The sequence below is a fragment of the Aspergillus brunneoviolaceus genome (genome assembly GCF_003184695.1).
Source record: "Aspergillus brunneoviolaceus CBS 621.78 unplaced genomic scaffold BO95scaffold_31, whole genome shotgun sequence".
Taxonomy (NCBI): domain Eukaryota; kingdom Fungi; phylum Ascomycota; class Eurotiomycetes; order Eurotiales; family Aspergillaceae; genus Aspergillus; species Aspergillus brunneoviolaceus.
The window spans coordinates 388680-416469 of NW_020290761.1; the positions used below are offsets into that span (position 1 = coordinate 388680).

Sequence of the window (27790 nt, forward strand, 5' to 3'; positions counted from 1 at the left end):
TCGCTCAAGCGATGTTGCACTTTCTATCTGTCCATATTTTACTCGAGCCCATTAGCGAGTCGTCGGTGACCTCGACGGCGCATCTATCTGTTTCAAACTGTTCTCGCTACCCTTACTGTACATACATTACACGGTCTACCCCGAATATACATTTACCACTAGCATCTGACTTACATGTTTGCCATCAGTCACGTGGAGGAGTCAAAGAAAGGTATAGTAAGTCTCGAAGTCGGATTGCGATGGTCTAATGATATCATATCATCTTGGCAAGCTCCCGCGCATCATTGCGAAGCATGGCGGGATGCAGGCCAATGACAGCTTCACATCTAGGCATATATCCTGAGTAATCTCGGGATAGGCAGGTTCAAGACACCGCGCTCCACCTCTTCCTTGTTGTTCATCATTCACCGACCTCCCCAACTTTCATCTCCATCTAAAGATCGAAACGGGCCCTCATTGCCCGCTCTCTTGACGACTTCCCGAAATGCAAAACAAACAAAAACAGAAACAAAAAGAAAAAAAAACAAGGAACCCCCAGTCTTCCCCCGAGGCCCAGAAATACAAGAATAGCCGAACCGAAACGATCACCGTTTCGACTTGCGACCCCCAATCCCCAAGCGACCCAGGTTCGGTAGACTGGTTTTATGTCTGTGCCCGGCCCCGGCCGCGGCTCGACCGGCCGCGCCGCCCCCAGCTGCTGCAGCCGCAGCGCCCGGCCCAGAACCTGCACCACCTGCACCTGCCGAACCACCAGCACCAGCACCAGCACCAGCACCAGCACCACCATTCCCACCGGAATCGAGCCCACCGCCGGCGCGCGCCCCGTCCCCACCGGTTCCGGCTCCCAGGCCCGCCGTGCCTCCCCTCGGCACATCTGGCAACATGGCGGCGATGGTACTCCGGTCGCGGCCCCCGCGGTGGACTAGATCTACGCCTGCGCCGGGGTGTCGTGTGAGTGTAAGTCCTCCTGCTCCGTCACCGGCCGCCACCCCGAAGGGCCCGCCGGCGTCCTGGTCGAGGGGTCGCTGCGAGGCGCGCTGGGCGCGACGGGCCTTCTCCTGGACAGATTTGAATTTGTCGAGGAGTTCGACCCACCGGATCGAGGAGGTGCTTGAGGACGATAATGATGATGAGGTTCCTGCGGCTGCGGCTGCTGCCGCAGAGGTGGTGGTGTAGGTTGAGCTGGAGGAGTCTTCGCGTTTGAGGCGGCTGCTGCCGGTGGGGCGGTCGTAGGTGGAGGTGGAGTTTGTGGTTAGGGAGGAGGGGAGCGCGGTTCTGGGATTTTCCATCCGGCGTTAGAGATTGAAGATGATGATGCTTTGGGAGGTGGGACTTACAGTCGGGGACCGGTGTGGAGGAGTCCGATGCTGCTGACGCTGTTGAGACGGTTTTTTAAGGCGGCGAAGGCGGAGCTTTGCGGGAGGAGCATTAGGACTCCGTAGAGGCATTTGTAGAGGTAGGGGTATCGTTCTGGTTCGAGGAGTTGGAGACGTAGGTCTGTTGTTGTTGTTAGGAGTGGTGAGCTTTGAGGGAGCTGGGGGCCAACGGGAGAACTGACAGGTGAAGACGGGGGATTCGAGCAGCTGGACTAGCTTGTCGATTTGGATTAACATGTTGACGGTCATTTCGAGCTCGGCGCTGTTTCAGGATATTTGTTTAGTGACTATCAACGCTGGTGTTCGAGGGAAGATGGTCGTACAATACTTGGAGGAGATTGTATGCTTGTTCGTAGGCTTGGGCGAGCAGACAGAGCGAGAATGTCGAGACCGCGTTGTGACACCAGGACCTGAATAGAGCGACGAAGAAAGCCTGGCCGTCCTGACATTGGGTCAGTTTCTTGGAATACGTGCGGCCGGTATATCCTACCTTGTTGTCGAGGTTCCTCAGGCGCTTCCGGAGTTCCGAGAGCTCGGGAGCTGTGATGAGGTTGTTGTTGAGATTCTGTACCATGATGCTCGCGAACTCGAGGTCCTGTTGTTCATTTAATGAATGGGGTCAGTGAGGGGGGTTCAGTCGTGATGGTCCTTTAATGTGGTGGTGGTAATTCTCACCTCCTCTTTCTCGAGACAGTCCGCGAGAGTCCTGTAGATGCGCTCGGGGCTGAGGTTCATGCACAGCTGCCGGATGATGAGGTTCCCGCGCACCTCTAGCAGACTCCTATCCGTGGAGAAGAGCTGCAGCAGGTTCACCATGAATGACTTGAAGTAGCTGTCCTCGCTGTTCCTGGAGATTTGCGAGAGGAGCTGCAGATCCTTGGTCACCACCACCTCCGCGGGATCGGACAGCGTCTTGAGCAAGGCCGGGAACGTGCCATCGTTGAACGCGATCACCTTCTTCGGCGCCTTGCGGTGGAGCATGATCAGCCAGGACAGGGCCGCGACACGGGTGGTCTCGTTCTCGTTCAGGAACTGCAGCGTCAGAGAGTTGACCGCCGCAGCGTAGTCGAGATCGGCGGGCGGCACGGATGTTGAGATGATGCTGCTCCTGGGGGTCGGCTCGGTCGACACCTCTTGTGGCGGCGAGGCCTGCTTTTTCGTCTCGTTCGACGTGCCTTCGGAAGGTCTGCTGCCTGGTGTGGACGACCTTCGTTCGACGACCACGTCTTTGCCATTCGTGTTACTGGGCTTGGTCACTGGCCCTTGTCGGGAGGTCTCCTCCGACGTGTCTTCGGACAATGTGACGATGTATTCCAGCAGAGATGTATTCACTCGGTTGGCGGCCTGCCGCACTTGGTCCGAGCCGCTGGACATCGCCGGGAGTACTTGGGTCAGCAGGCGAGGCACAAAGGGCAAGATGTCTTCGGGACTGATCTCGAAGAAATTGTCGATCCAACGCAAAGCCGTCAACTGCATTTCTTCCACTAGCGAATTATGATGCGCGTAAGTGTCCGTTCCACCAGGTACTAGAACAAGTGAATGATAGCTCACCGAATGAAGTGTCAACATATCCCACGAGAATCTCCAATATCCTTGCATAGTCGATCTGGACGTCTTGGCCAGGAATCCAATCCCCGTCTGCGTTGAATCCATCTTCATCAGTCACGGAATCTATTTCGGAATCTTCTATCGCGTTATCATTAATCTCCGACTCGACGGCTAGAGTCTGATCGGTCGTCGTCGTCACGCTAAGACCGTCACTCGTTGTGGACTGTCTAGTATCGCTTCCTTGGTCTTTGCGGCTTTCCTCGATTCCCTTCTTGAGCCGAGCGATCCTCTTGATCTCCGATAGAAACCGATCCAGAAGCGCCTGAGTCGCGACATTGACATCTCTATTCGGATCCCCGAGGAACTTGATCAACCCTCCGAGGAAGTCCGGCAGAAACGAGATGAGCTCTAGGTCGGGTATCGTGTCCAGGAGCGTGAGCCACGAAACCAGAAATGTTCTGGTGAAGGGACTTGTGACGTGGATTCGGTCTTTAAGCAAGGGGATGAATTTCGGGAGCGAGAACGCAGTCGGTAGATCCACATCCTCCAATGACTCCGGATCGGCCTGCTGCTTCTCCGTAAGCTGCAGCACTGAGACGTGAGAGGCCGCCGATTCGGAAACGATATCCTTGACAAGTCGGTCGAGGAGTTCTGCGCCGTTTTTGACCGACAATTCGGAGTCGGAAGCGAGCTATGGATCGAGACGGGCAATAGTAAGCAGGCAGAAAACCCAACCCCATCGACAACGAGCACTCACCTTGCTCAACGCATCGAAGATCTCGTTGAAGAAGAGTAGGATCTCCCCTTTCGCAACCTTGGCAATGTTGTACATGCTCTCGCAAGCATAGTACCGAACGCGCGCATCTTGGTCGGAAAAGCATGCAAGCACCGGCGGTACGATCTCCTTCAAGTACGGTGCAACACCTTCCTATATAGTAATCCAATAGTTCAGTACCTATACCGCGGACATCGAGTATACATTGCCGGGGGGGAGGGGGGGGTAGGACTCACGGATCCCAACGCTATCGAAGCGGCAGCGAGGCCTATCAAGCCGCCATTTCTGGCATGAGGCTGATGCACGGCGTAGGCATAATCGTGACAGAGCTGGTCGACGATCTTCCGAATCTCCTCGTGCTCCCCCCTGAAAGCGGCTTCGCGAACGACCTTCTCGAGCCTGGTAGGAGAAATCGCATGAGTTAGTCTTGACTACCCGTGTTGATTGCGACTAATCTGGCCTCTCTTATCGATAAAAAAAAGTATCCATACTCCAAGGCTCCCTGTTTCCTCCGGTCATAGAGCTTATCGTTCAGCGAACGTTGGATTGAGTGATCCATCGCTCCGATTCCCATAAAATCGAACGACTGATTAAGCTCCGGGGGCCGGTTTTAGATGGTTTTCATGGTGTGCAAGCGTCGTTCTGGCTAGGCTGGGCGGTGAGGCGGTGGTGACTCGCCAGGAAGGAGGAGCTGTAAATGAACTAGTATGTAAAGTAGGTTAACGTTAACTAGCAAGCCAACTAACTTATTCTTCCCATGCCATCAGTCGCAAGTCGGCACGGCTTCTTCCTTGTTGAGGAAAGTTCAAGTCGCCCCTCGCGGTCCCTTTGCTTATACCGATAATTAGCCTTGTCGCTCGGCAGTAGGCACGATGTCAATAACAATGTGGGGAGCTCTCACAGGAAGATGCGTTGGCACAACGTGGATAACTCAAGTTAGTTAGCGGATGCGATGTGACGTAGTGTCAGCACTCGGCACCGCCGACTCCTTACCGCCTAATCAATAATTAACTACAGTGTGTTTTCATCCTTGCCCAATATAACCACTGCTTAATCCCACTTACAATAATGGAAACCATGCTTCTGGTACATTAGTGTAATGGCATTAAATCATCTATTTGAGAGGCTCGTTTAATGCACGCTAAGACATGACAAGATAAAATCGTGCTCGCTATCTATCAATGACTCAATGACTGATATACTGGAAAACCGCAGAGACATCTCTTTCCCCAGTCTCCTGTCGGATCAGCAAGTCCTGGATCTTGCTGAGGTGGCCTGTCTCTCCGTCGTTCACAAAATGGTTCCAAGTACTGGTGTCACCGTACAGCATGGCAGCGGCTTTAATGTACTGTGTCCCATCGGGCCGACAGCGCTTGCACTTGAAGGTATCATGTGTATCACTTCTAGTGTCCGGTTTGAATTGGAACAGCTCGCGAAGTGATTCCAAAGAAAAGTGTCGCTCGACGTCCTCGGCGGAGTCCACCACGCACGAAGAAAGTAATTGTTTGTGCGATTGACGCTGGAATATCTTCTCCTCAATCGAGCCAGTGGCGATGAAGCGGTAGACGAAGCAGTCCTTCTTCTGACCGTCACGCCAGACACGCGCTAGGGCTTGCTGGTCGGCCGCCGGATTCCAGTCGGGATCGAACAGAACCAGTCGATTCGCACCTATCAAGTTCAAACCACACCCACCCGCTTTGCTGCTGAGAAGGAACACAAATTCCTCGCCATCAGGGTTATTGAATTTGTCGACGAGCTTTTGTCGTTTATTCACGGTCATGGTACCGTCCAATCGCAGGGAGCCATATCCCCGTGACCGGCAAAGCTTTTCGAAAAGATCCAATGTCTGCGTATAATTGCTAATCAAAACAATCTTGTCGTTCGTGTCCTGGCGGATACGTGCCAACATACGGTCCAAGACCATCATCTTGCCGGAATACCACGATTTGATATCCCTATCGCGCCCTCGTCCTTCGGGAGGAACATAGTCATCCGGAAATGCGTGTTCACAGCCTGGAAGGTCTGTGGATAGATTGAGGAGATCAGGATGGTTGCAGAGCTTCTTCAAGAGTCCAATAGCTTTCAACGGTTGACTCCCTTTACCCCTGAGCAAGCTCTTGATCTCTGGACTTTCAATGAAGTGATTGTAGAGGTCGAGTTGAAATTGGGACATGTTGCAGAATACGACATGCTCGTACTTGACCGGCAAATACTTCGACAGCAGCTCGTTCGTTCGGCGAATGATGAATTTGTTCACAATGCCTGAAAGCTCAGCCAGCCGCTCATCTCCTTTCTTTCGATCTTCTTCTGAGCCCGCGGCATCTCTTCCTCGAAGAATTGGCAACTCGAACCTCTTTCTGAAGTCGTTCTGCGATCCCAGCAGGTTCGGATTCGCGAAATGGAGAAGTGAGAAGTACTCCGACAGATCGTTCTGGATTGGGGTACCAGACAGGATCACCCGGCGTTGTACATTCAAGCTGTTGAGCGCAGTCCAGGTCAAACTCTCTTTGTTTTTCAGTCGGTGGCCTTCGTCGCATAGTAGTAATCCGATCGGGGTGTCCTTCAGTGTATCGACATACAAGCGCAGGGTCTCGTAAGAAATGATCAGACATGGTCTCACGACCGATCGTCCGGACGCGATGGCCCATTGTTTCATTTGAGCAATGAGCTCCGTCTTTGAGGCCTTGCCGTCGACTGCGAATGGAGTGGTTGCATCCTTGCCAAGCCATTTCCCTGCAAATATCATCAGTTTAAGTGTTTTTTAAAATCATTACTTGTAATTTACCAAGCTCATTGGCCCAGTTTCCGACCAAACTGGATGGACACGCGATGATGCACTTTTGTATGGTCGTCTTCCCGGCCTCCGGGGATTGCTTGAGCAATGTCCACATCAATGAGATGCATTGCAGCTGCTATTATTAGTAGATGGGATTGAATTGTAGGCGATTATCATACCGTTTTACCCAAGCCCATGCCATCAGCCATAATGCACCCATTCGCGTTCTTGTCTACCATGCCGGTTGTACAGCGATAAAGGAACTAGGTAAGAGTTCATCTTAGTCAAAGAAAGCAGCCCATCTCTCAACAAGACCGACACTCACCTTAACACCTTCCACCTGATGCGGCCGGAGAACCTTCGCCAGCCGTGGATCGATGACAACAGGGACCTTAGGTCTGTCTTCGACCTTCTTCTTGAGTCCGAGAATATCTGCCAAGCTCTTGTGTACCAGCGGTTCGTCCAGTTGGGGCTTCTCACCCTCTGCATCGCCTTGCGGTTCTTTCTTGGCCTCTGCTTCCTCGACATCGTCAACAGTCGGGTCGTAGAGCACTATCGCGAACTCGCCACTTGGGTCATGCAACGGTTTCACAACGAACGTAGCGCCTTGCCTCATCCCCAGCGTCGGGGCTGGTCGGGCACCAAAACTGTCAACCTGTTTGTTGATGAGAGGCACCTTGAATCTCTGTCGGAATGCTGTGTCCTTGTCCTTCGGTTTGAAGACGGGAAACCTATTCACGTCCCGGGTGGCGAGCGCGAGACGGTCCTCGTTTGTGTACGGCTTCTCACCCTCATCATTGCCTTCTCCGTCGGCCCCGGCATAATTCACTTTCCGTCTCTTCCTCGCGGGCTTCTCTGATGTGCGTGTAGGGGTGGCCGATCCAGGGCATTTGAAGGGTCTTGAGAGCCGGTCGATGGAGCTCCCGGGAGTGCCGGGTTGGAGCTTCGCCGGCGTGCTCGTGGCATTCTCTTTGAGGACGGGTCGTGGGCGATACCTATGGATATTAGAAGAGTTGCGGGATAGCAGATAAAGAGACCTTACATGGATGATACGTATCAACCTGTGTTTGAGGCCCTCTAACTGTCGCTTGGTCGCTGGTGGCGGTTGTTGTTTCGCCGAGTCAGTAGGACGCGCTCGCCACATCTTAGCGCGTTTGCCTACAGATTGCTGGACACCAAAGTATCGCGTGGTCACATGATCCTGTCAACAATGGACCGCTGCGGATTTTGGTAAACGTGCGAACTTGAGGCAAATTATAATGGCACAGTTGAGAAGAATGCTACCAAATTTCCATTTCAAGAGCTACGCGGATTATGATGCCTCGGGCGCCCATCAACTGGTTGGACTCAATATCACCTATTCATGCTAGTCCATAGAATTGCACTAGTCCCTTCAGGTAAAACTAAAGCTGCGGGCAGCATCAAATTGTTTTCGGAAGTTGATAAGTTGTCTAGCCATTTACAATGGCTCCGATGAGATGACATTGTTATATCGGCGCTCGGAACGGAGTAGCTGATAGGGAATACCTATGGTGGCTCTCACTTTGCCCATTGGGCCGCTGCGGTGAACCTTGCAGCGTCGTCCTCGTTTATGGCTTGAGAACGAAGTTCTATATTTCAGTGATACGTCGCAATAATGCCTAAAACAACAGCATGGAAGCAGTACAAGTACTTGAAATATATGCACAAATATTGTTCTGTAACGATGTAAGTGAAAATGCGGTGTGTTGCACAGAGGACAGACACCTTTGAACTCGCTAGCTTGGCGAGCAATGTAGCGACACTGGCTGTCTCTGACTCCGGCTTCTTCTTCTCATGGCTCCTATCTTCGAATATGTCTATTCCGAGGCTTCAACTTTAAACCAAACCCCGAGTGCAAAATACCCCGCAAAGACCTGTTAGTGCTAAGGACCCATCGAGTATAGTAACTTTCGGGTCGCTTCTTAGTGCGGGATGGTTTAAATAATATATCCACGCCGCCTGCCAGTGCTCTCTGGTCAGTGATGACATTGCAATTGTGTACCAACTACGACGATTCACCGTTGCTGAAAGCCAGAATCCTTCCAATCGTATCACATATGATATGTCCGCCGACTTCTGGGCTGGCTACTTGAGCGGTGCTATTGGGATCATCATCGGCAACCCGCTTGACATTATCAAGGTTCGACTGCAGGCGGGACAGCATGCAGAAGTCGTTGCATCATCTACCACCCAGCAATTGAGCCGCCTGGAGAGCGTCACTTCTCTGGTGCGAGGTCTGTAAGCACGATGAATCCTGTTACTGTATGAACGAAACCGCGAACCCATGCTAATCATTGATTACAGGCTCCGCTGCTCCGATACTGGGTTATGGAGCCCTAAACGCTCTGCTCTTCGTGGCCTACAACCGGTCATTGATGACTTTGGACACAGCCATTACAGACCCAACCTCACCCCAAGGGACGTCTCTGTACAAAGTGTGGCTCGCAGGTGCGGCAGGCGGACTAGCCAGCTGGACTGTATCGTCTCCCACAGAGTTTATCAAATGTCGAGCCCAACTGGACACCCGGCCCGGGATCTCCTCCTGGACCGTTGCCAAAGATATTATTAGTACCCGAGGCTGGAGGGGCCTATACTATGCAGGAGGAATCACTTGCGCCAGAGACGCCATTGGCTATGGGTTTTAGTATGCGATCTGCCTGCCCCGGATCTTCCCCCCGCCGTTACCCTCTGCGGCTCGTTGACAGGACGTACACTGACCTTACACCCACACCGCCACAGCTTCTGGTCTTACGAGTACTGTAAGCGTCTCATAAGTTCCGAGGACGATACTACGAATCTGGCTGCATTGAAGATCCTCCTCTGCGGCGGCATTGCTGGCGTTGTCACCTGGGCGTCGGTCTTCCCTCTAGACGTGATCAAGACAAGACTGCAGGCTGGGACAATTGAAACATCTCAAGATCGCCCTCTTCTACCGTCTCGCATACACACACGCGATGCAAGCTCAATTAAGGTTGCCAGAGAGGTCTATCAGACTGAAGGTCTGAAGGCCTTTTACCGCGGCCTCGGGGTGTGTAGCTTTAGGGCATTCATCGTGAATGCGGTTCAGGTATGTGAGATTGTCGCAAACGGCAGATTGGACAGCGCTCACAATCTGTACTTTAGTGGGCGACTTACGAATGGCTTATGAGATATCTACACGAAGCCTGAACTTATACAAGAAGCTCGACTAAGGAGGAACAGGACAGCTCGATCGATCCCCCACGTTCTGTAATTAAAATTGCAGCTTGTAAATTATTCTTGCCTAAGAGGAGTCGGATCCGATCCGAGTGGGGATCTAACTGTGCGACACTCCGAGAACCGGCAGTTTGCAAGGGGGTCACCGCAAGACGGAAGCAGTGCGTTCGGCACAGAACTGGCGATTTTCGGCACCTGATGTTATCACGTGCTTAGTGTGAGATTGGGCGAATCACGCGTCGGGCGACAAGCTTCGTCCGCAAACAGCCAATCATATCACTTTGGTGACAACGACAACGGCTGCAAATTTGCATTGATGCGGTAAAAAATTTTCGAGCCCATGAGAGGTCTGTCGCAGTACCGAAAGGGTCGTTTGCATGCAGGTCCAACCCGCTCTGCTTCACGTTGGCGATTTTGGAGCGAGGCTGATTGCTTGTGTAGAATCATTTGTAGATTTTTAATCTTCCATGGCCATCACGGTCTCTTCCTGCGCTCTCACGCCATTGTCGGTACCCAGGCCAACTGCGGCCTCCGCAGCTTTTTGCGAATGAGCTTCTTCGCGGATGATGCGTAGTCTATTTGGACCAGTTGAATTAGCACAAGAAGATGAGCATTGAGGCGATAGAGTTGTCACTCGCATCGCAAATCCGGGGTAATCGCGCGGAGCATATTAGACCATCAACTAACCTTCTCTTGTGGTTCTTGCCCTTCTTATGGCCGGCCAGGTTGAACTCGCTTTCAAACCATTTGGAGCATTCGACACAATAGTGTTGTCCTAGGCCGGGCAGGTCCTCCGGATCTTTGGTAGCTTTGTACTGTGTGAGATGCTTAGACGACTGGATATCAGCGCGGACTTGATCGTAGTCTCTAGACAATGAAGAGGCAGGTTAGCCATGCACCTATGCGCAACGCATGCGGGAGTATCAAGAAGAAGTATCCTTACCTAGTCCTGCGCTTGGTCTTGATTTTCCTGACAGCACCCATATTTTTTTATTTTTGATATCACGACGGAGCCCCAAAATAGCGATAGTATGGAGTACCTAGCCTAACGGGATGCTCTCCAGTGATCGTGGTAGAGGCAGATAGTACCGATAAACGGAGCGAAACTAAAACCTTGGAGCGGGTCGCTGCCCTTGAAATTTCCGCCTTTGTGCGTGCGAGAAGAAATTCCTCAAACGTCTCGCACTTGATTGGGCGTAGGGGGCAAGGATCTTGGCGGCGGGCCGCGGGACTCCCATCGGCAGGCCTCGGCTCACGCTCGGCTCTCTGTCAGCAGCGAGCTGTTCGTACGGCCATTTCCCCGTGGTTTCCGTAATTTATGACGTTGCTATGCGTTCGGCATGTTGCCGCCGGATGGAAACAGCCAGTCGTCCACTGGTGGTTCAGGTGAAATAATACACCGACCCAATAATGGCTTCTTGCGCCCACTTCAAGTTACAGGTCCCCTCAGCAACAAGAAAGACACCGATGGAAAAGACGGTGCGGTAATTTTGAATGGTGTCTGGGCAATTCTGTACTTTTGCGATCATAGCAAAATATTTTATACCCTCCTTAATGGCGAGTGAAGACATCAATTCTACTAGAAGACATTGCAACAGGGTGACGTCGAAAGAATGTCCTTTGATGTAGCATATAATCCGGCACACATGATTGGGTCACCGCTGCCTCTCACATGCCCTGTGCACGAGCTGTGCGGGCGCTGGTGGCCGGTACTAGGTAAGTAATCAGCATTACAATCTTGTACTGTCAGAAACACTTCAATGACGGCTCCCCCGGAACCAGGACCGAAATAGTTAAGGTAGCCAGCCAGTGTTAGTAGCCAACGTACAAGGTAGAATAGCAACTCAATGAAGGGTCGTGGAGGAACATGGGGGTGGATTTCCGCGCATCCTCAAATCACGGATTTGACAGTCCGATTACGCCTCCAGGAGCAAAGACCACTGACAGTGAAGCGTTTTCGAATCGACGGGCAGCCTGCGGTTGGCCGGGTAAAGGCAAAGAAGTACATTATGGGTCCTTGAGGTGAAAGGGAGGTCTGCAAGTCTGAAAAGGTCGACCGGAATTTCACCAAAATTACCGTATGCTGACGGTAAGAAGGGGATATAACCAGCCACTTCCATCTCTCCGGTCGCACGCTACGAATGCGTACGGGACTCGTACTGTCAAGGAGCGGTTACGGGTCACGGCGCTGGCCCTCTTCTCCGGTTTAGTAAACCGCTGTCTGGCGGAAACAAGAATTCTTTCCCACTCAGAGAGCTTCCTTTTATCTACTCCATTTTCCCTTCTCTCTTACTTCTTCCTCTTCTTCTCCTCTTTCTCTCTTTCCCACTCCACTCTATCACACCTTTTTGGGTTGTCTCTCCTTGGATGTGTTGCGGCCTTGCCCACCTCGCATAGAGAGCTTCCATCATGATCTCCACAAGGCTTGCGCGCATGGGTGCGCTGGTAAGTTCTACCTGGACACGTACTCCTTATTCAGCGAGGCAGACAGACATCCTCTCTCAAGAATGAGAGGCGATGGCTGCCAGCTGATGTCTCCTTGGGCTCACGGAATACTAACTGAATTGTTTATAGGCCCCTAAGTCCCGTCTTGTAAGCCTTCGAGCCTTCCTTCAACCTTGAAGATCCCACAACTGCGATAGTTCTGGGACGAGGTGAAAATCCAGGAAGCTTTGGAATACTAATTATGAATTGTCTCAGTTCCTCGGGACCCGGGGTCTGGCTACCGTCAGCGACTCTCCCCTCGACAAGAAGGTCGAGATGACCAACCTCGAGAAGGTGAGTGGTGGACATCCCTCAATGAAAGCTTCCCGTGCCCTCGGCTGGCTTCGGGTATGCGAATACCGGGTTTGGAACACAATTTGCTAATAGGCGCTTCGCAGGGTAACTACATCAACTACAAGTACGCAAACACCATAGCAGCCTTCATCAACTCAAGATGCAACAAGCATTCGTATCGATGGAATCGCGTGCTAATGTCTTATTTTTCATTTGTACAGGAAGATGTCCGAGAACCTCGACATTGTTCGTCGTCGCTTGAGCCGTCCTCTTACCTACGCCGAGAAGGTTCTGTACTCTCACCTTGACGACCCGCACGGTCAGGACATCGAGCGTGGTACCTCCTACCTCAAGCTGCGCCCCGACCGTGTTGCTTGCCAGGATGCCACCGCCCAGATGGCCATCCTTCAGTTCATGTCCGCTGGCATGCCCTCCGTCGCTACCCCCACCACTGTCCACTGTGACCACTTGATTGAGGCTCAGCTTGGCGGTGACAAGGATCTTGCCCGCGCCAACGAGATCAACAAGGAAGTCTACGACTTCTTGGCCTCCTCCACCGCCAAGTACAACATTGGTTTCTGGAAGCCCGGTTCCGGTATCATCCACCAGATCGTCCTTGAGAACTATGCCTTCCCCGGTGGTCTGATGATCGGTACCGACTCTCACACTCCTAACGCCGGTGGTCTTGCTATTGCTGCCATTGGTGTCGGTGGTGCTGATGCTGTCGATGTCATGGCTGGTCTTCCTTGGGAGCTGAAGGCCCCCAAGGTCATCGGTGTTAAGCTGACCGGTGAGATGTCTGGCTGGACTACCCCCAAGGGTAAGTATTTGCATGTCAATTCTAAATGTTTTGGACTATTAGCTCATCTGTTCGTACAGATATCATCCTCAAGGTCGCCGGTCTCCTCACTGTCAAGGGTGGTACTGGTGCTATCATTGAGTACCACGGTCCTGGTGTCAACTCCCTGTCCTGCACTGGTATGGCCACCATCTGTAACATGGGTGCTGAAATCGGTGCCACCACCTCTCTCTTCCCCTTCAACGACCGCATGTACGACTACTTGAAGGCCACCAAGCGTACGCAGATCGGCGACTTCGCCAGAAGCTACGCTAAGGAGCTCCGCGAGGATGAGGGTGCTGAGTACGACCAGCTGATTGAGATCAACCTGTCCGAGCTCGAGCCCCACGTCAACGGTCCCTTCACCCCTGACTTGGCTACCCCCATCTCCAAGTTCAAGGAGGCTGTTGAGACCAACAAGTGGCCCGAGGAGCTCAAGGTCGGTCTTATCGGCTCTTGCACCAACTCTTCCTACGAGGATATGTCCCGTGCCGCCTCCATCGCCCGCGATGCTCTCGACCACGGCTTGAAGTCTAAGTCTATCTTCACCATCACTCCTGGTTCCGAGCAGATCCGTGCCACCATTGAGCGTGACGGTCAGCTCCAGACTCTTGAGGAGTACGGTGGTGTCATCCTTGCTAACGCTTGCGGTCCCTGCATTGGTCAGTGGGATCGTCGCGACATCAAGAAGGGCGAGGCCAACTCCATCATCTCTTCCTACAACCGTAACTTCACTGGTCGTAACGATGCCAACCCCGCCACCCACGCCTTCGTTGCCTCTCCCGACCTTGTCGTTGCCATGACCGTTGCCGGTACCCTCAAGTTCAACCCCCTCACCGACAAGCTCAAGGACAAGGACGGTAACGAGTTCTTGCTCAAGGCTCCTTCCGGCGAGGGTCTCCCCGCCCAGGGCTACGACCCCGGTCGTGACACCTACCAGGCTCCTCCCAAGGACCGTGAGTCTGTTGCCGTCGCTGTCTCCCCCGAGAGTGACCGTCTCCAGCTCCTTGCTGGCTTCGAGAAGTGGGATGGCAAGGATGCCACCGGTATCCCTATCCTGATCAAGTGCCAGGGTAAGACCACCACCGACCACATCTCCATGGCTGGCCCATGGTTGAAGTACCGTGGACACCTTGACAACATCTCCAACAACATGTTGATTGGTGCCATCAACGCCGAGAACGGTGAGGCCAACAAGATCAAGAACGCCTTCACTGGTGAATACGATGCCGTCCCCGCCACTGCCCGTGACTACAAGGCCCGTGGTGTTAAGTGGGTCGTCATTGGTGACTGGAACTACGGTGAGGGTTCCTCCCGTGAGCACGCCGCTCTGGAGCCCCGCCACCTTGGTGGTCTTGCCATCATCACCCGCTCCTTCGCCCGTATCCACGAGACCAACCTCAAGAAGCAGGGTATGCTTCCCTTGACCTTCTCCGACCCCGCCGACTACGACAAGATCAAGCCCGATGACAAGGTTGACCTCCTCTGCACTGAGCTCGAGGTTGGCAAGCCCATGACTCTCCGCGTCCACCCCAAGGATGGTCCTTCCTTCGATGTCAAGCTCAGCCACACCTTCAACGAGTCCCAGATCGAGTGGTTCAAGGATGGATCTGCTCTGAACACCATGGCCCGCAAGGCTGGTAAGGCCTAAATCGCTAGTCATCTAAACAACTCGACAAGAGTGGGCCTCGGGCCACGATGAGCGACCAGCTCATCTGTAAACTACAAATATGGTTTCTGTCCGCTGAGATGAAACATGATGATACCTCCAAGAGACTTGTTTAGGGTCTCAGTGGATTTTGCCGAGCAGCGGGGAAGCGGCTGCTGGCTGGAAGATGCGGAGTGGTGATCCGAAAAATCTAACGAATTGTTTCTGCCATCAGGGCCTGGTTTCATTTGTACCCTTCAGATTTTAGGGTGGACTACATGGATATACTCTTTTTGTTTTGTTTTATATCATACACTGTATGTTAGGGACTGCGTGCATACCATTTTTCCTTCTGTTCCAATTGTGCATTTATGTAACTCGACTTTCTTGGTCACTGTGCCCTTGTAATCCAGACCCGACAAACTACGCTCGCGTGCCATTGATGCGTTATCTGAATATGCCGCTTAGTATAACAGGGGAACGTGATGCCGACGAGGCCGAGGCCAGCGGCCAGCACAGCGCACCCCACTTCGGTAGGTAATCGTTGAGTAGTAAGCCGTGTACATTTAATGATCGACCCTGCCCCATCCGTATGATTTACTCCATCTTGGTCATAGTCGTGCATTTTGTCCAGTCTATCAACGATCAGAAAGTGCCACACACTCGCACGTGACGTGCATATCTCCGTTATCCTCGAGGTCTCCCCCGATTTCGTTGACTCCGCGCTTGCGGGCGACGATCCGTCAATCGTCAGACTCTAGGGCATACTTGCAGAACTAGTTTCACCATCAGGCGCGGAGATCACGTCTTCCAGAGTGAGTAGCAGCGATTCTACTCTCATAAGCAGACTCCCCTCGCTCTCGTCAGACAGCTGATTGTGCAGGACGATACGTCCGCCGGAGAGTTCATACCGCCGCAGGCCAGGTAATCACAGACTCGTTGGCCTTGTAGTGCATACATCATGGCCACCCAACTCATTACCCTGTCGGAGGTGGAACGGTTAAGTTCGTCAGTGCTGAGAATCCTGGGCGGCAATCCGGGCAAGGTTCGTCCCATACCACTTCCATAGTCCTGTACACCTGCAGCATGCAGTGCCTTTTTCTAATCCACTTGGATGCTGCTCAGTTTACACTTCAAGGTGGGTGCCTTTCAGCCCATATGCAAGCGATTCGTTGAAGCCTGCAGACCTCTCTAAACCATGCCCCGATAGGAACGAATACATATCTCATCGGTCGAGGTCACCAGCGCATTCTGATCGACACGGGCGAGGGCAGGCCATCGTGGGCATCTCACCTCAAAGCCGTACTTGCCCAGGAAAATGCAACCGTGCACCAGGCACTACTCACCCACTGGCACCATGATCATGTCAAAGGTATCCCGGATCTTCTGGAGCTTTGCCCGCACGTGACGATCTACAAGCATCAACCGGGTCCTGGTCAACGCAGTATCGAGGATGGCCAGATATTCAGCGTGGAGGGCGCAACACTGCGTGCGTACCACACGCCTGGCCATACCGTCGACCACATGATGTTTGTCCTGGAGGAAGAGGATGCGGTGTTCACGGGCGACAGTAAGTTGGCTTTTCCAAGGTGTACATGTTGCATCCTGCATCTCCTTCCTTACTAATGTGGTGTCAAGATGTACTGGGACATGGTACCAGTGTTTTCGAAGACCTTGGCGAGTACATGGGTAGCCTACAGCGGATGCAGCATCGGGTCTCTGGCCGCGGGTACCCCGGTCATGGGGCGGTGATTGACAGTGCAATGGCCAAGATCTCCGAGTATATCAAGCATCGACAGCAGAGGGAGGATGAAGTGATCCGGGTCCTACGGTACGGCCAGCTTGAGGTCGCGGATGGGGAACCGCCTATCCACCCGAAACCCTTCTGGACCGCCATGGAGCTGGTGAAGGTGATTTACAAAGACGTCCCGGAGAACCTGCATTTACCGGCCTGCCATGGCGTACAGCTTGTGCTACAGAAGTTAGAGGACGAAGGTCGAGTGGTTCATGACAGGGATCTGGATGAATGGAGTCTGGAGCGTGGCAAATCCCCGCTTTGAGTCTGTCAGGAGGATTAGGGAATCGTTGCTTTTTTCCTTCCCCGTTCTATTTTTCTTTTTCTTTTTCTTTTTCTTTTTCTTTCTTTTTCTGATTTCATCCGTGAATGACTGCAGAAATGCCGGGAGTAGAATTATAGAGATACGAAGTATATGTAGTTTTGTTTCGGGAATTCTAGGAACCAACATTACTATGAAAGGAAGTTAGTTACTCACTCTGATGAAGAATTTGGGAAGGCCAGGATAGACGGAGGGGCTAGACCCATCCACTGCTGGGACCTTCTTTGGGACGAATTCGGGCACCCGAACGAACGAGCCTGCGTTGCTGTCTGCATTGGTACTGTACCGACGTCTGCTTCGTGTTCATGCTTTTGAGGTGCTGTAAGCAGATGCGACAATTCTGATCCATTTGGTCCATGACTGGTCTGATTCGAATGGAAGCCGTACTTGGCTCCATAGCAGTGAGATAGCACGGTATACTGTACCTTGTGTAGGTGCAAGGTTGTCAGTCAAGTGGCGGGTACAAGATATGGTTGGTTGTGCGATTACGCCGTCTAACCGTCATCATGTCCGCATCTAGGCGGGGCGAAAGCAGGCCTGGCCCGGGGGGCCCAGGGAGTTTCCGATATGGGGAGGAAGAGTGAGAGGTGTGCTTGCTTGAAGAAGAGAATATTAATATCTATTGATGACAGTACCCTGGCAGGATGACAAGCATGAAACGCCAGACAAGTAAGTGTTCTTGAGACTAAGGGTCGGCTAAAGTGTTTGTGGTCCCTTGAAAGTCCCGGGAGCGTGGGATGAATGGGGGACGGTGAGTCGCTGGCAGGGATCCCGCGCCGAGAAATCGTTCAATCCGGACTGTGACTTCATCGTTTGTTCGTTTTGTATCAGGTATCATGGATTTCCTCCGTAGTACACTTTGAACTTAACTCAGGGCTCCTCAGTATCCTCAGCAAATAATCCTTAGCAGCCAGCCAGTAAGTGAACTTTACTGTAACTTTGGACTCGTAACTTAACTTAGTTAGTAGTCGAGCAGTAGTTAAGCAGCCTGTCGGTCGTTGTACATACGGAGTACATAGTACAGTACATAGTAAAAGTAGGAGGAAGGAGTTCTTTCCCCACCCCACCTGCTTCTTCCCTCCTTCTCCCCCCTCCCCCTCCCTCTCTCTCTCCCCCCCATCATCCCATCTCTCACTCTTCTACTTCTTCTTCCGCCTATATTCTCCACCTCTCCTTCAAAGCGATAACTCCTATCGCAACAACTCGTTGAAGAGTGAGTTTCATACTCGTACATCCAGACAGCACCACGAAACCACAAACCACAAATCACGAATCACAAATCACAAATCAACCGAGAAACTGTTCGTTGCTGGGTGTGCATCTGTTTTCCACCGCCCCACCACTGGCTCAGTCGATGAACTTGCTAGTGAGGAAGTTGCTGGGTTCTTTTGATCTTCTTGCCCGAGCCCAAGCCTGGGTCGGTTGGTCCGCGCGCTGCCCGCTGCGGTGAGGTCACTTCGGCCATTATTCCCCGCCGCCAGACCTAACAGTTACTCCAACTCCTACCTACTTTCCCTAACCTACCTAACCTACCTACGTCTGCCAACTAATACTACCATTACTTACTTGAAACTTCTCTTGACTCGTTGAACCGCTGAAGGTCCCCCAAACTTGCCAATTTTCTTTTCTCCTCTGTTGTTTTCCCTTCTCGTCCTCATTCCCCCCCCCACCAAGAAGTCCTCTCGCCATCCCGCTTCCTCTCCGGAGTCGCGCCAATTCCTTCATAACTTCCGCCGAATCTTCCAAGACTGGCCCAAACTGATTTCTTGTCCTACCCCTCCTCTCTCTTTGCCCGCCTTTTGATCTCTTCCCTAAACTACTATCAATCAAATCGTGAGAATCTTCACGGCATCTTTTTACATTCTTATCCTCACCTTATCGAACCTGATCCGAGCTCTGATCCATATCCTGCTTTGGTGTCAATTTGCATCATTGGTCAGTGAGCTTGACTGCGCATCTTTCGCCATCTAGTTTTGCGCAATCGCCTGCATCACCGTCAGCATGCCTTCTCTCAATAACCCCGTCCCGAACGAGGCTAGGCTGTTACTAGTCTCCAACCGCCTCCCTATCACCATCAAGCGATCTGAGGATGGCAGATACGACTTCTCCATGTCTTCTGGAGGATTGGTTAGTGGACTCAGCGGTCTCTCGAAGTCCACGACTTTCCAATGGTACGGCTGGCCCGGTCTGGAAGTCCCAGAGGAGGAAATTCCCGAGGTAAAAAAACGTCTGAAGGAAGAGTACGGGGCTGTGCCGGTCTTCATCGATGACGAGCTTGCGGATCGTCACTACAATGGGTTCTCCAGTCAGTCCATCCCCTCGCCAATTGAATCGCATAGTCGGCGCGATGTACTAGAATGCTCACTTCGTGACCATATTCGCTGACCTCTTGCCTGCTTCTCTAGACTCGATCCTCTGGCCTCTTTTCCATTATCACCCTGGTGAGATCACCTTCGATGAATCTGCCTGGGAGGCATACAAGGAAGCCAACCGCCTCTTCGCCAAGGCCGTTGCGAAAGAAGTTCAAGACGGTGATTTAATCTGGGTCCATGATTATCATCTGATGCTGCTCCCGGAGATGCTTCGCGAAGAGATTGGCAACAGCAAAGAGAACGTTAAGATCGGATTCTTCCTTCACACGCCCTTCCCTAGCAGCGAAATCTATAGAATCCTGCCTGTGCGGAATGAGTTACTGCTCGGCGTCCTTCACTGTGACTTGATCGGCTTTCACACCTACGATTATACCAGACACTTTCTGAGTGCCTGCTCGCGTTTGCTGTATGTATTGGATGACTGACTTCTCACATATGACCCAGAGTTTTGCTAACCCTAGATTTAGGGGGTTGCCTACTACTCCAAATGGAATCGAGTTCCAGGGCAAATTGATTGCCTGTGGCGCCTTCCCAATCGGCATCGATCCCGAGAAGTTTGAGGAGGGTCTCAAGAAGGAAAAAGTTCAAAAACGCATTGCAATGCTAGAGCAGAAATTCCAGGGCGTGAAGCTAATGGTGGGCGTCGACCGTCTTGACTATATTAAGGGCGTCCCTCAAAAGCTACATGCGCTTGAGGTCTTCCTCAGTGATCATCCTGAGTGGGTTGGAAAGGTTGTACTGGTTCAGGTAGCGGTTCCCAGCAGACAAGACGTGGAAGAGTACCAAAACCTAAGGGCTGTGGTCAACGAACTCGTGGGCCGCATCAACGGTAAATTTGGTGAGTGCCCCCAGACTGACTTCTCGAGGCCTTGCTGATGGAAGGACAGGCACTGTTGAGTTCATGCCGATTCACTTCCTACATAAGTCAGTCAACTTCGACGAACTGATCGCTCTCTACGCCGTATCCGATGCCTGCATTGTCTCATCCACACGTGATGGCATGAATCTCGTGGCCTACGAATACATTGCCACTCAAAAGAAACGCCATGGCAGCTTGGTTCTCTCGGAGTTCGCGGGTGCGGCGCAAAGCTTGAATGGCAGTATTATTATCAACCCCTGGAACACCGAAGAGCTTGCAGCGGCTTATCAGGAGGCTGTCACAATGAGCGATGAGCAGAGGGCCTTGAACTTCTCTAAGCTGGACAAATATGTCAACAAGTATACAAGGTATGGCTAAGCTTGACAGTGCTAGACCAATCTTCTAACTGATATCTCATAGCGCATTCTGGGGCCAGTCATTTGTTACTGAGCTGACTCGGATATCGACTCAATCGGCGGAAAAGTTCCAAGCCAGGAAGGCTAGTATAATTCCAGGCCCCTCTAACCATTCGGAGCACACGAATGGTGTCAAGGCTCCGCAAGAAGCATAGGCATGGACTTGAAGTGCTGATAGACCCTCTGCTCGGCCTGCAGAAAGCGTTGGGCTTGGGGGAGATTGCGTATTATGGTGTTTATTCTTATTCTTGCTTTCGATATGGCGTGCTTATCCATTTCCTGGTCGAGTCATTTATCTTCTACCGTATGGAGTATATCAAAAGAGTCATTGTTGCGTTTAGGCCATAGGTTTCATGGTTTCGTTGGGATTGAGGTCGAGGTGTTGGTGTGCTGTGTATGTACAGGAGCATAGTTTAGAATATCTCAACTGATTATATCCCACTTATCACTTCGAAATGTTTTTAAATGAGAAGCGCCATTCTTGAGTATAATTAAGCATTGCTTGTGAACGCATATAGTAAACAGGACAACCAGTTGTGTCTGGGAGCGATGCGAAGGCGGAGGGAAAGTATGCGGGAGTGCAAAAAGTGCAAACATGCCCGAGATTGCAGAAATTCTCGGCCAACTCGCCCGCGGCCGCGATGCTGCTCCGATCTGAAATCTAGCCGTGCCTGTCTATTAACCTTACCCCAGCACTCTTTACTATCCGGGATCTGCTGTGCGATCACAGTATACCGGCTTATATCATTCAGAAAAAGTCTCACTAATCGAGACCGTCCGATAAACAAGCCTCGCACGATCGCAATCCCTACGAGCTGTGCGGCCTTGTCTAACAGATCGAGTCGGTCGTGACTGAACAACGACCCTACGCTACTCCTTCAGTCGAATTCCTTCTACACCACACAGGCTTCGCAATGGCCTTCAGCAACGTGCTCCGGGCCTTCCAGCCCCTGCGAACTTCTGTCCTCCGCACCCCCGCCTCCGCCACCCAATACCTCTCCAGACCTACGTTCTTCCAACGATCAATCGCCACGACGGCCCCCAAGTTCCTCGAGCAACCAACAGAGCAGCAGCCGCAGGAGCAACCATCCGTGGAGACCGCCACTCCGACCGCCGAAGCCCCTTCCTCCAGTAGTGTCCAGACCGAGGTCCCTCCCTCGCTCCGCCAATACGCCTACAAGCTCAAAAAGGGCACCGTCATATCCGCCGGCCGCATGGTGCGCACCGTCCGCGTCCTGCACTGGAACGTCGAGTGGGACGCCCACCTCCGCAAGTACTACCGCAAGAAGGAGATCATTCTGGTCTCGGACCCCCGCGAGTCGCTGCGTGTCGGCGACGTGATCGAGTTCTCGTCCGGGCACCCCAAGAGCCGCAACGTGCACCACGTGGTGGAGCGGATCATCGCCCCCTTCGGAGACCCTATCGAGGACCGGCCGGCCGTGATGACGCGGGAGGAGCGTGACGCCGCGCGCGCGGAGAAGCGGACGGCCAAGTGGCAGCGCAGGCAGGCCCGCATCCGCGAGGCCGGCGGCAACGTGAAGGGCGGCTCCCCTTCCCCGGAGCACGTTGGGCGCATTCGGAGGTTGATCCAGGAGCGACAGGACTCGTTCGTGCCGCAGATCGGGTTCAAGAGAGCGCAGATTGCGGCTGCTAAGGCCGAGGAGGCTGCTAAGGCGGAGGCAGAGGCGGAGGCGGAGGCGGCTGCTAAGGAGGCTGCTAAGAAGGCTGCCAAGGATACGCCTGCTGCTGAGACTACACAGAACTAAGTGGGGGATTTGATGCTGCTCTGCTTCATTCTTATTGGAGAGGGTGAAAGGGGAGTGGGAGTGGGCTTACCAGGAGTTTTTTTTTTATTTACGTCTTCTCCTTGACTGTGTATGGTTTGTATGTAAACCTTGTGTATATTATAGCTATTCATGTGGCATAGTGTGGAATCTCGATTCGGGCTTGTCTAGCCAGTTTAGTCCAGTAAGCCAGACTCCGGGGTAAAGAGTGAAGTAGAGTCAAGGCATACGCGACGCTACTACGTCTTATGCTATAAAGCAGTACATACTTTTTGCGCTGTCCCACCCTCTGTATTGATGATAGTAAGACAATATCTTGTTGTTGGCAATTAGAGCAGTATATTGAGCTGTCATGTCAATCTAGGCCAATCATTCACTCTACACTTTTCATCCCTCCCTCCCTCCCCCCGGTTTGCGCGGTGCGGGCAGCAAAATTACGGCTGCCAAGCCCCGTCTTTGGGTCGCGAAGTCACCCCAGTGACTTTGCCGTTGTTTACTTTCCCTCCAACTCCTTCCCTCTCCCACTCTTTGTATTAATCGCCACACTTCCTCGACATCCTCCGGCTTAGGAGCCCCTTTACCTACTAAATCCCCGGAACTACCTCATCTTCCAGTCACTGGAACTACTCCATCTCGAAAACCCCCTTCATACTGTGTGCTGGTCGTGAGCTCCGGAACCTACGCCCTGTCTCTATTCCCGGTTGTTCGCCCGTGCACGAGATCTGCAATCATCTGCAATTTTCAAGGTACGTCTTCATTTTTGAAGGGTTGGATGGGGAATCCTTCGATGCTGTTCCTCGCTGTTCCCCTCCCCCCTTGGAGATTCAGGACTTTTGCAGCGCGCTTGGACTTGTCACCTTTGAGGATCGAACCTCAACAAGCGCAGTTCGATGCCATCCAGTCTATTTCCTTCTGGGTAAGAGCGCAATCGCTAATCATGTCGCTCTCTCTTTTTTCTCATTATCTAGTGGAAACTACTCATTAACCCGTCGTAATGGCCGAGGGAGAAGAGGATTTCTCCTCCTTACCATTGCCCGACCGGTTCGCGCACAAGGTTTGCTAGCCTTTTTCCTGGATTATCATCCCTCCCATACCGCAAAGCCCCTCGTTCTGGGCTCGACGGGCGGTCATGTGGCGAGAGACTTATACTGATTGCGAGCTCCCCCAAAACCATAGAACTGGAAAGTCCGCAAGGAAGGATACGAAGATGCCAAACAACAATTCGAAAAGACGCCGGACGAGTCGGATCCGGTATTCACTCCATTCATACAAGACCCCGGACTCTGGAAAGGCGCGGTGGCAGATTCCAATGTGGCGGCTCAACAAGAAGGTCTTGGAGCCTATTGTGCATTTTTGAAGTTTGGTGGGGTACAGGCTTGTACAAGGTAAATTGGTCTATATGTTTCCCTTTTTGTTTCTCTTCGTGTTGGGGGAGTGTTTCCGATCCGTGGAGCTTCGGGTGGAGAAACAGAGAGAGATGGAGGAAGGGGAGGTCGATTTGGGAGCACAAGACTAACAGGATGCCTCATCCCCTAGAACGCGCGCAACTACAATTTTACCAATCTGTGAAAAGGGTCTCATATCTACACGACCAACCGCCAAAGCGAATGCGATCGAGGCGCTGCTTCTGTGTGTGGAGATGGATAAGGCGGATCCGGTGATTGAGGAGATGATGCCCGCATTGTCACATAAAATGCCCAAGGTGATTGCGGCCGCGCTGGCGGGGTTGAAGGCGATCTATCACAACTTCGGGTGCAAGCTTGTGGACCCAAAGCCGGTACTAAAAGCTTTACCCAAGGTCTTTGGGCACGCAGACAAGAATGTTCGGGCGGAAGCTCAAAACCTTACCGTGGAGCTCTATAGGTGGCTGAAGGAAGCCATTAAGCCCCTTTTCTGGGGCGAGCTGAAGCCTGTTCAACAGACTGACTTGGAAAAGTTGTTCGAAGCCGTGAAGCAAGAACCGCCACCAAAGCAGGAGAGGCTCACCAAAGCGCAGCAGGATGCGGCGGCTGTCGCCAGTGCTGCTCCTGCAGCAGGTGGCGATGACGAGATGGAGGGAGTTGAGGAATATGCAGAGTATGAGGGCGAAGTCGACGTTTTCGACCTCGCGGAACCCGTGGATGTGGCGTCCAAAGTACCCGGCAACTTCACGGAACAGCTTTCTTCGTCGAAGTGGAAGGACAGGAAGGAGGCTCTGGATGAACTCTACACTGTACTGAACGTACCCAGAATCAAGGATGGGCCATTCGATGAGGTGGTACGGTTATTGGCCAAGTCCATGAAAGATGCCAATGTTGCAGTCGTGACTGTTGCCGCCAACTGTGTTGACCTACTTGCCAAAGGCCTGCGCAGCGGATTCCTGAAGTATCGACCCACTATCATGGCACCGATGTTGGAACGCTTGAAAGAGAAGAAACAAAGCGTCGCAGATGCCCTAGGTCAAGCGCTCGACTCGGTCTTTATCGCCACAAGTTTGACGGAATGCTTGGAGGAGATCCTTGAATTCCTCAAACACAAGAACCCGCAAGTCAAGCAAGAAACCCTCAAATTCTTGATCCGTTGTCTTCGTACCACCAGGGACGTGCCGGCCAAACCAGAGATCAAGTCGATTGCAGAGGCGGCTACAAAGCTTCTTACTGAGTCTAGCGAGGTCAATCGTGCTGGAGGCGCAGAGGTTCTGGGTACCTTGATGAAAATCCTGGGAGAGCGGGCAATGAATCCTTACCTTGAAGGTCTCGATGATATCCGGAAAACGAAGATCAAGGAGTTCTACGAGACGGCGGAGGTCAAGGCGAAGGACAGACCCAAGCCTATCGTCGGCCCGCCAAAGACTACTTCGGCAGTTGGCAAGAAGGTCCTCGGTGGCAAGAAGCCAGCACTCGGAACGAAGAGGCCTGCAGCTGCACCAGCTCCTGTCGAGGAGCCAGCTCCAGCACCGTCCCCATCTAAGCCTGCCACGAGAGCCATTCCGTCTAAGCTGGGTGGGCTTGCAAAGCCGGGCGGCGTTCCTGCCCCTAGTGGCCTCAAAAAGAGGCTTGCTGGTCAGGCTGGCTTGGCATCACCCCAAAGGCGTGTAATATCACCCCCTTCAGAGGACCAGCCGCCGCTGCCTGCCGCACCTCGACTTGGTCTCGGAAGGGGCCTTGCTGGTCGCCCAATCGCCCGGCCAGCGGCTCCGGCCGAGCCAGCTCCAGCCCCAGTCGCACCGCAGATGAGTGGCATGTCTGCCGCTGAACGTGCGGAACTGGAAGAATTACGCCTCGAGAAAGAGCGATACACCCGCACTATCGATGATCTGAAGTACGACCGGACTAAGTTGAACTCTCAGATCACAGAACTCCAGAACCAAAACGCCCAGCTCATCGAAGACCACACTAGGGATGTTCTGAGCATCAAAGCTAAAGAGACCCAATTGGTACGAGCACGCAGTGACGCGGAGGCAGCAGAACAGACGGTCCAGAAGCAGCAGCGCGAGATCGAGCGCTTAAAGCGCGAGCTAGCTAGAGCGCTGCGCGCCAGTGCCATTAGCCCACCAAATGCCCTGCCCGACAACATCAGTATCTCTGAACCCGGGTTGGTCTATCAAGACTCGGGCCACAATGGGTACAATCCGATGTCCCGAGCTGGACTCCACGTAGGATCACGGTTTGATACCTCCCGGCCGCGTAGTTATGCTTCCACTAGCCCCAGCGAAGAGAAGGAGAACAACGGCCTGGACTCTCCATCACTGAGCACCAGAGAAGGAGCCCTCGGGCGACGAAAGCTCAGCCCTACATTCGGCACCGGCTACTCTGGCTTAGGAAGCCCCACACGCTCATCCGTACGGGGTCCTGGCAGTGCTTCGGGCGAGGACCAGCCTGCCAGGTCCACGGAACCAGCAGAGAACTGGAAAAGAGCTGCGGAAGTGACAAGTCAACTCAAAGCAAGAATCGAACAGATGAAGGTGAGCACAACCCCGGTCCGTTCCGCACACAATATGGTACTAACAAAGCATACCACGTATAGGCAAGGCAAGGCCTTACACGACCACCTGCTCAGCGCTAATGACCGAATGACCAACAACCAACTTTGATTCGATTCCCCTTCATCACATATTATTCTTCTTGCTTCGACTGATATCAACCTCCTTTTGCACGCAGCAAGTGCACGGAGCTTCCAAGAATCCTTTCTTTCTCTTTGTCAATCCTATTTTCTCTTTTCATTTTCCCACTTCTTACCTCTACCGGCTCCCTTTGGTAGTCTCTTGACCACGTTGATTCCTCGGGGCCTGTCAGTGCTTTCAATAAGTGGAGCATATCGGATGGTTGAAAGGGACAGGGTGTATTTTTTGCTGGCTGTATCAATTCGTTTCTTCTTTTCTTTGATTATTTGGCGGGGGTTTAGCTTTTGTCGTACCATACATACCACACGCCAGCATACCACACGTTACTATTCTCTGTATAGATACTTTCTTTTATCCATGCGTGTGATCTCATGGGATTTATTTTATTACTACTTGGGTGGTATGGACTAGGAACTAGCATTGATTGCATTTTCATGAGGACCTACAGAAGCCAAGTATGATTTGGACCCTGGTTGCCTAGGTGTCGAAAATTGTGCCTGAGGCTGAGACGGTAGGTTTTAATGCCTGAGGTTGATACAGCCTCCGTGCTACATTGGCAAACTAGCCAGGGTGTAGTCGTTCTTTGGGTGCATATTCTATTCTGCAACTCTCAACTACGCTTAACGAGGTGCAGACCTCTTCACATGAATGCTTTGCTTCCTTTTTCCTCTCTCAACTTTGAATGCAAAAGACATAGTATACTTCTACGAGGAAGAGGTGCAGGAGACAAGGAGTTGAGAATCATTGGGAAATAGCATTCATGAAGGGGGGGTATCTGCAAGGTTGTACATGGAGGGGAAAGGTAAAAGACCGCGTCATTGAAAAAGGTTTCGTATGGGTATAAGAGTTTTTTGTGGTAACCCGTCAGTGCAGTGAAATTTTTTCGGTTCACATAGCTAAGCTTTTTGGTTTGGTATCTGGGGATCTAGTGACACGAGACTAGCTTAGACACGGATGGCACCCTCAACGGCCTTGCGCTTCTTCTCCTGGCGGGCGACAGCCTTGGCGCCCATGATACCACCACCCCAGTGGCGGCGGGACTCCTCGTACTTGTCGGTGTAACCCTCCTTGATGGCGGAGAGGAGCTTGGAGAACTCGGTGTTGTCCTCGGAGCGGACCTCGGTGAGAGCGAGGACGGCAGCGGTCTGGAGGGGAACTGTTAGTGTCTTCAAGGGATATGTAGGG

General features: G+C 52.5%; 10 protein-coding genes across 10 annotated transcripts; 7 read left to right on the forward strand and 3 right to left on the reverse strand.

Moving 5' to 3' along the window:
- Positions 1-584: 584 nt before the first annotated feature.
- Positions 585-7704, reverse strand: BO95DRAFT_473341 (uncharacterized protein; the record flags this gene model as incomplete). Its single annotated transcript, XM_025589717.1, has 14 exons — positions 7518-7704; positions 6801-7470; positions 6655-6738; positions 6485-6608; positions 4902-6432; positions 3936-4098; positions 3682-3852; positions 2928-3615; positions 2052-2860; positions 1867-1971; positions 1700-1818; positions 1559-1638; positions 1338-1497; positions 585-1275 (listed from the first exon to the last, which is right to left on the reverse strand). Coding segments are annotated over exons 1-14 (5397 nt in total). The 5' UTR covers positions 7520-7704.
- Positions 7705-8476: 772 nt separating this feature from the next.
- Positions 8477-9664, forward strand: BO95DRAFT_413055 (putative mitochondrial carrier protein; the record flags this gene model as incomplete). Its single annotated transcript, XM_025584267.1, has 4 exons — positions 8477-8730; positions 8801-9140; positions 9236-9563; positions 9620-9664. The coding sequence occupies exons 1-4, from the start codon at positions 8559-8561 to the stop codon at positions 9662-9664; spliced, it is 885 nt and encodes a 294-aa protein (XP_025442643.1). The 5' UTR covers positions 8477-8558.
- A 36-nt stretch (positions 9665-9700) lies between these two features.
- Positions 9701-10809, reverse strand: BO95DRAFT_413057 (putative C2H2 finger domain protein). Its single transcript, XM_025584268.1, has 3 exons — positions 10635-10809; positions 10379-10558; positions 9701-10266 (listed from the first exon to the last, which is right to left on the reverse strand). Exons 1-3 carry the CDS (start codon positions 10673-10675, stop codon positions 10149-10151), a joined length of 339 nt encoding a protein of 112 aa, XP_025442644.1. The 5' UTR covers positions 10676-10809; the 3' UTR covers positions 9701-10148.
- A 1057-nt stretch (positions 10810-11866) lies between these two features.
- On the forward strand, positions 11867-15348 carry acoA (aconitate hydratase ACO1). Its single transcript, XM_025591664.1, has 6 exons — positions 11867-12136; positions 12266-12283; positions 12392-12469; positions 12574-12593; positions 12691-13289; positions 13349-15348. Exons 1-6 carry the CDS (start codon positions 12101-12103, stop codon positions 14956-14958), a joined length of 2361 nt encoding a protein of 786 aa, XP_025442645.1. The 5' UTR covers positions 11867-12100; the 3' UTR covers positions 14959-15348.
- Positions 15349-15571: 223 nt separating this feature from the next.
- Positions 15572-17181, forward strand: BO95DRAFT_442524 (putative metallo-beta-lactamase domain protein). Its single transcript, XM_025586444.1, has 5 exons — positions 15572-15770; positions 15839-16000; positions 16081-16093; positions 16166-16525; positions 16594-17181. The coding sequence occupies exons 2-5, from the start codon at positions 15917-15919 to the stop codon at positions 17013-17015; spliced, it is 879 nt and encodes a 292-aa protein (XP_025442646.1). The 5' UTR covers positions 15572-15770; positions 15839-15916; the 3' UTR covers positions 17016-17181.
- Positions 17182-18919: 1738 nt separating this feature from the next.
- Positions 18920-20874, forward strand: BO95DRAFT_496046 (glycosyltransferase family 20 protein; the record flags this gene model as incomplete). The annotated part of the gene is made up of 5 exons (XM_025590849.1): positions 18920-19377; positions 19478-19850; positions 19912-20282; positions 20332-20671; positions 20724-20874. The coding sequence occupies exons 1-5, from the start codon at positions 19074-19076 to the stop codon at positions 20872-20874; spliced, it is 1539 nt and encodes a 512-aa protein (XP_025442647.1). The 5' UTR covers positions 18920-19073.
- Positions 20875-21390: 516 nt separating this feature from the next.
- BO95DRAFT_442528 (uS17 family ribosomal protein) lies at positions 21391-22658 on the forward strand. Its single transcript, XM_025586445.1, has one exon. It carries the CDS (start codon positions 21634-21636, stop codon positions 22483-22485), a length of 852 nt encoding a protein of 283 aa, XP_025442648.1. The 5' UTR covers positions 21391-21633; the 3' UTR covers positions 22486-22658.
- Positions 22659-23249: 591 nt separating this feature from the next.
- On the forward strand, positions 23250-26814 carry BO95DRAFT_442530 (putative spindle pole body component). The gene is made up of 4 exons (XM_025586446.1): positions 23250-23557; positions 23680-23888; positions 24040-26446; positions 26509-26814. The coding sequence occupies exons 1-4, from the start codon at positions 23498-23500 to the stop codon at positions 26545-26547; spliced, it is 2715 nt and encodes a 904-aa protein (XP_025442649.1). The 5' UTR covers positions 23250-23497; the 3' UTR covers positions 26548-26814.
- On the forward strand, positions 26676-27059 carry BO95DRAFT_125258 (uncharacterized protein). The gene has a single exon (XM_025580470.1). It carries the CDS (start codon positions 26804-26806, stop codon positions 27014-27016), a length of 213 nt encoding a protein of 70 aa, XP_025442650.1. The 5' UTR covers positions 26676-26803; the 3' UTR covers positions 27017-27059.
- A 490-nt stretch (positions 27060-27549) lies between these two features.
- On the reverse strand, positions 27550-27753 carry BO95DRAFT_362453 (uncharacterized protein; the record flags this gene model as incomplete). The annotated part of the gene is made up of 1 exon (XM_025582580.1): positions 27550-27753. A coding segment is annotated over one exon (204 nt), but the record flags the coding sequence as incomplete, so codon positions are not given.
- Between the last annotated feature and the right edge of the window lie 37 nt (positions 27754-27790).

Coding starts and splice junctions, on each gene's coding strand:
- BO95DRAFT_442530 (XM_025586446.1), top strand. CDS start 23,498: ATGGCCGAGGGAGAAGAGGATTTCTCCTCCTTACCATTGCCCGACCGG. Junction 23,889..24,039: donor GGGGTACAGGCTTGTACAAG/GTAAATTGGTCT, acceptor CTCATCCCCTAG/AACGCGCGCAACTACAATTT. Junction 26,447..26,508: donor CAAGAATCGAACAGATGAAG/GTGAGCACAACC, acceptor TACCACGTATAG/GCAAGGCAAGGCCTTACACG.
- acoA (XM_025591664.1), top strand. CDS start 12,101: ATGATCTCCACAAGGCTTGCGCGCATGGGTGCGCTG. Junction 12,470..12,573: donor AGATGACCAACCTCGAGAAG/GTGAGTGGTGGA, acceptor GGCGCTTCGCAG/GGTAACTACATCAACTACAA. Junction 13,290..13,348: donor TGGCTGGACTACCCCCAAGG/GTAAGTATTTGC, acceptor CTGTTCGTACAG/ATATCATCCTCAAGGTCGCC.
- BO95DRAFT_125258 (XM_025580470.1), top strand. CDS start 26,804: ATGGTTGAAAGGGACAGGGTGTATTTTTTGCTGGCTGTATCAATTCGT.
- BO95DRAFT_413057 (XM_025584268.1), bottom strand. CDS start 10,675: ATGGGTGCTGTCAGGAAAATCAAGACCAAGCGCAGGACTAG. Junction 10,559..10,634: donor AAGACCAAGCGCAGGACTAG/GTAAGGATACTT, acceptor TTCATTGTCTAG/AGACTACGATCAAGTCCGCG. Junction 10,267..10,378: donor GGCAAGAACCACAAGAGAAG/GTTAGTTGATGG, acceptor TGGTCCAAATAG/ACTACGCATCATCCGCGAAG.
- BO95DRAFT_442528 (XM_025586445.1), top strand. CDS start 21,634: ATGGCCTTCAGCAACGTGCTCCGGGCCTTCCAGCCCCTGCGAACTTCT.
- BO95DRAFT_442524 (XM_025586444.1), top strand. CDS start 15,917: ATGGCCACCCAACTCATTACCCTGTCGGAGGTGGAACGGTTAAGTTCG. Junction 16,526..16,593: donor TGCGGTGTTCACGGGCGACA/GTAAGTTGGCTT, acceptor TGTGGTGTCAAG/ATGTACTGGGACATGGTACC.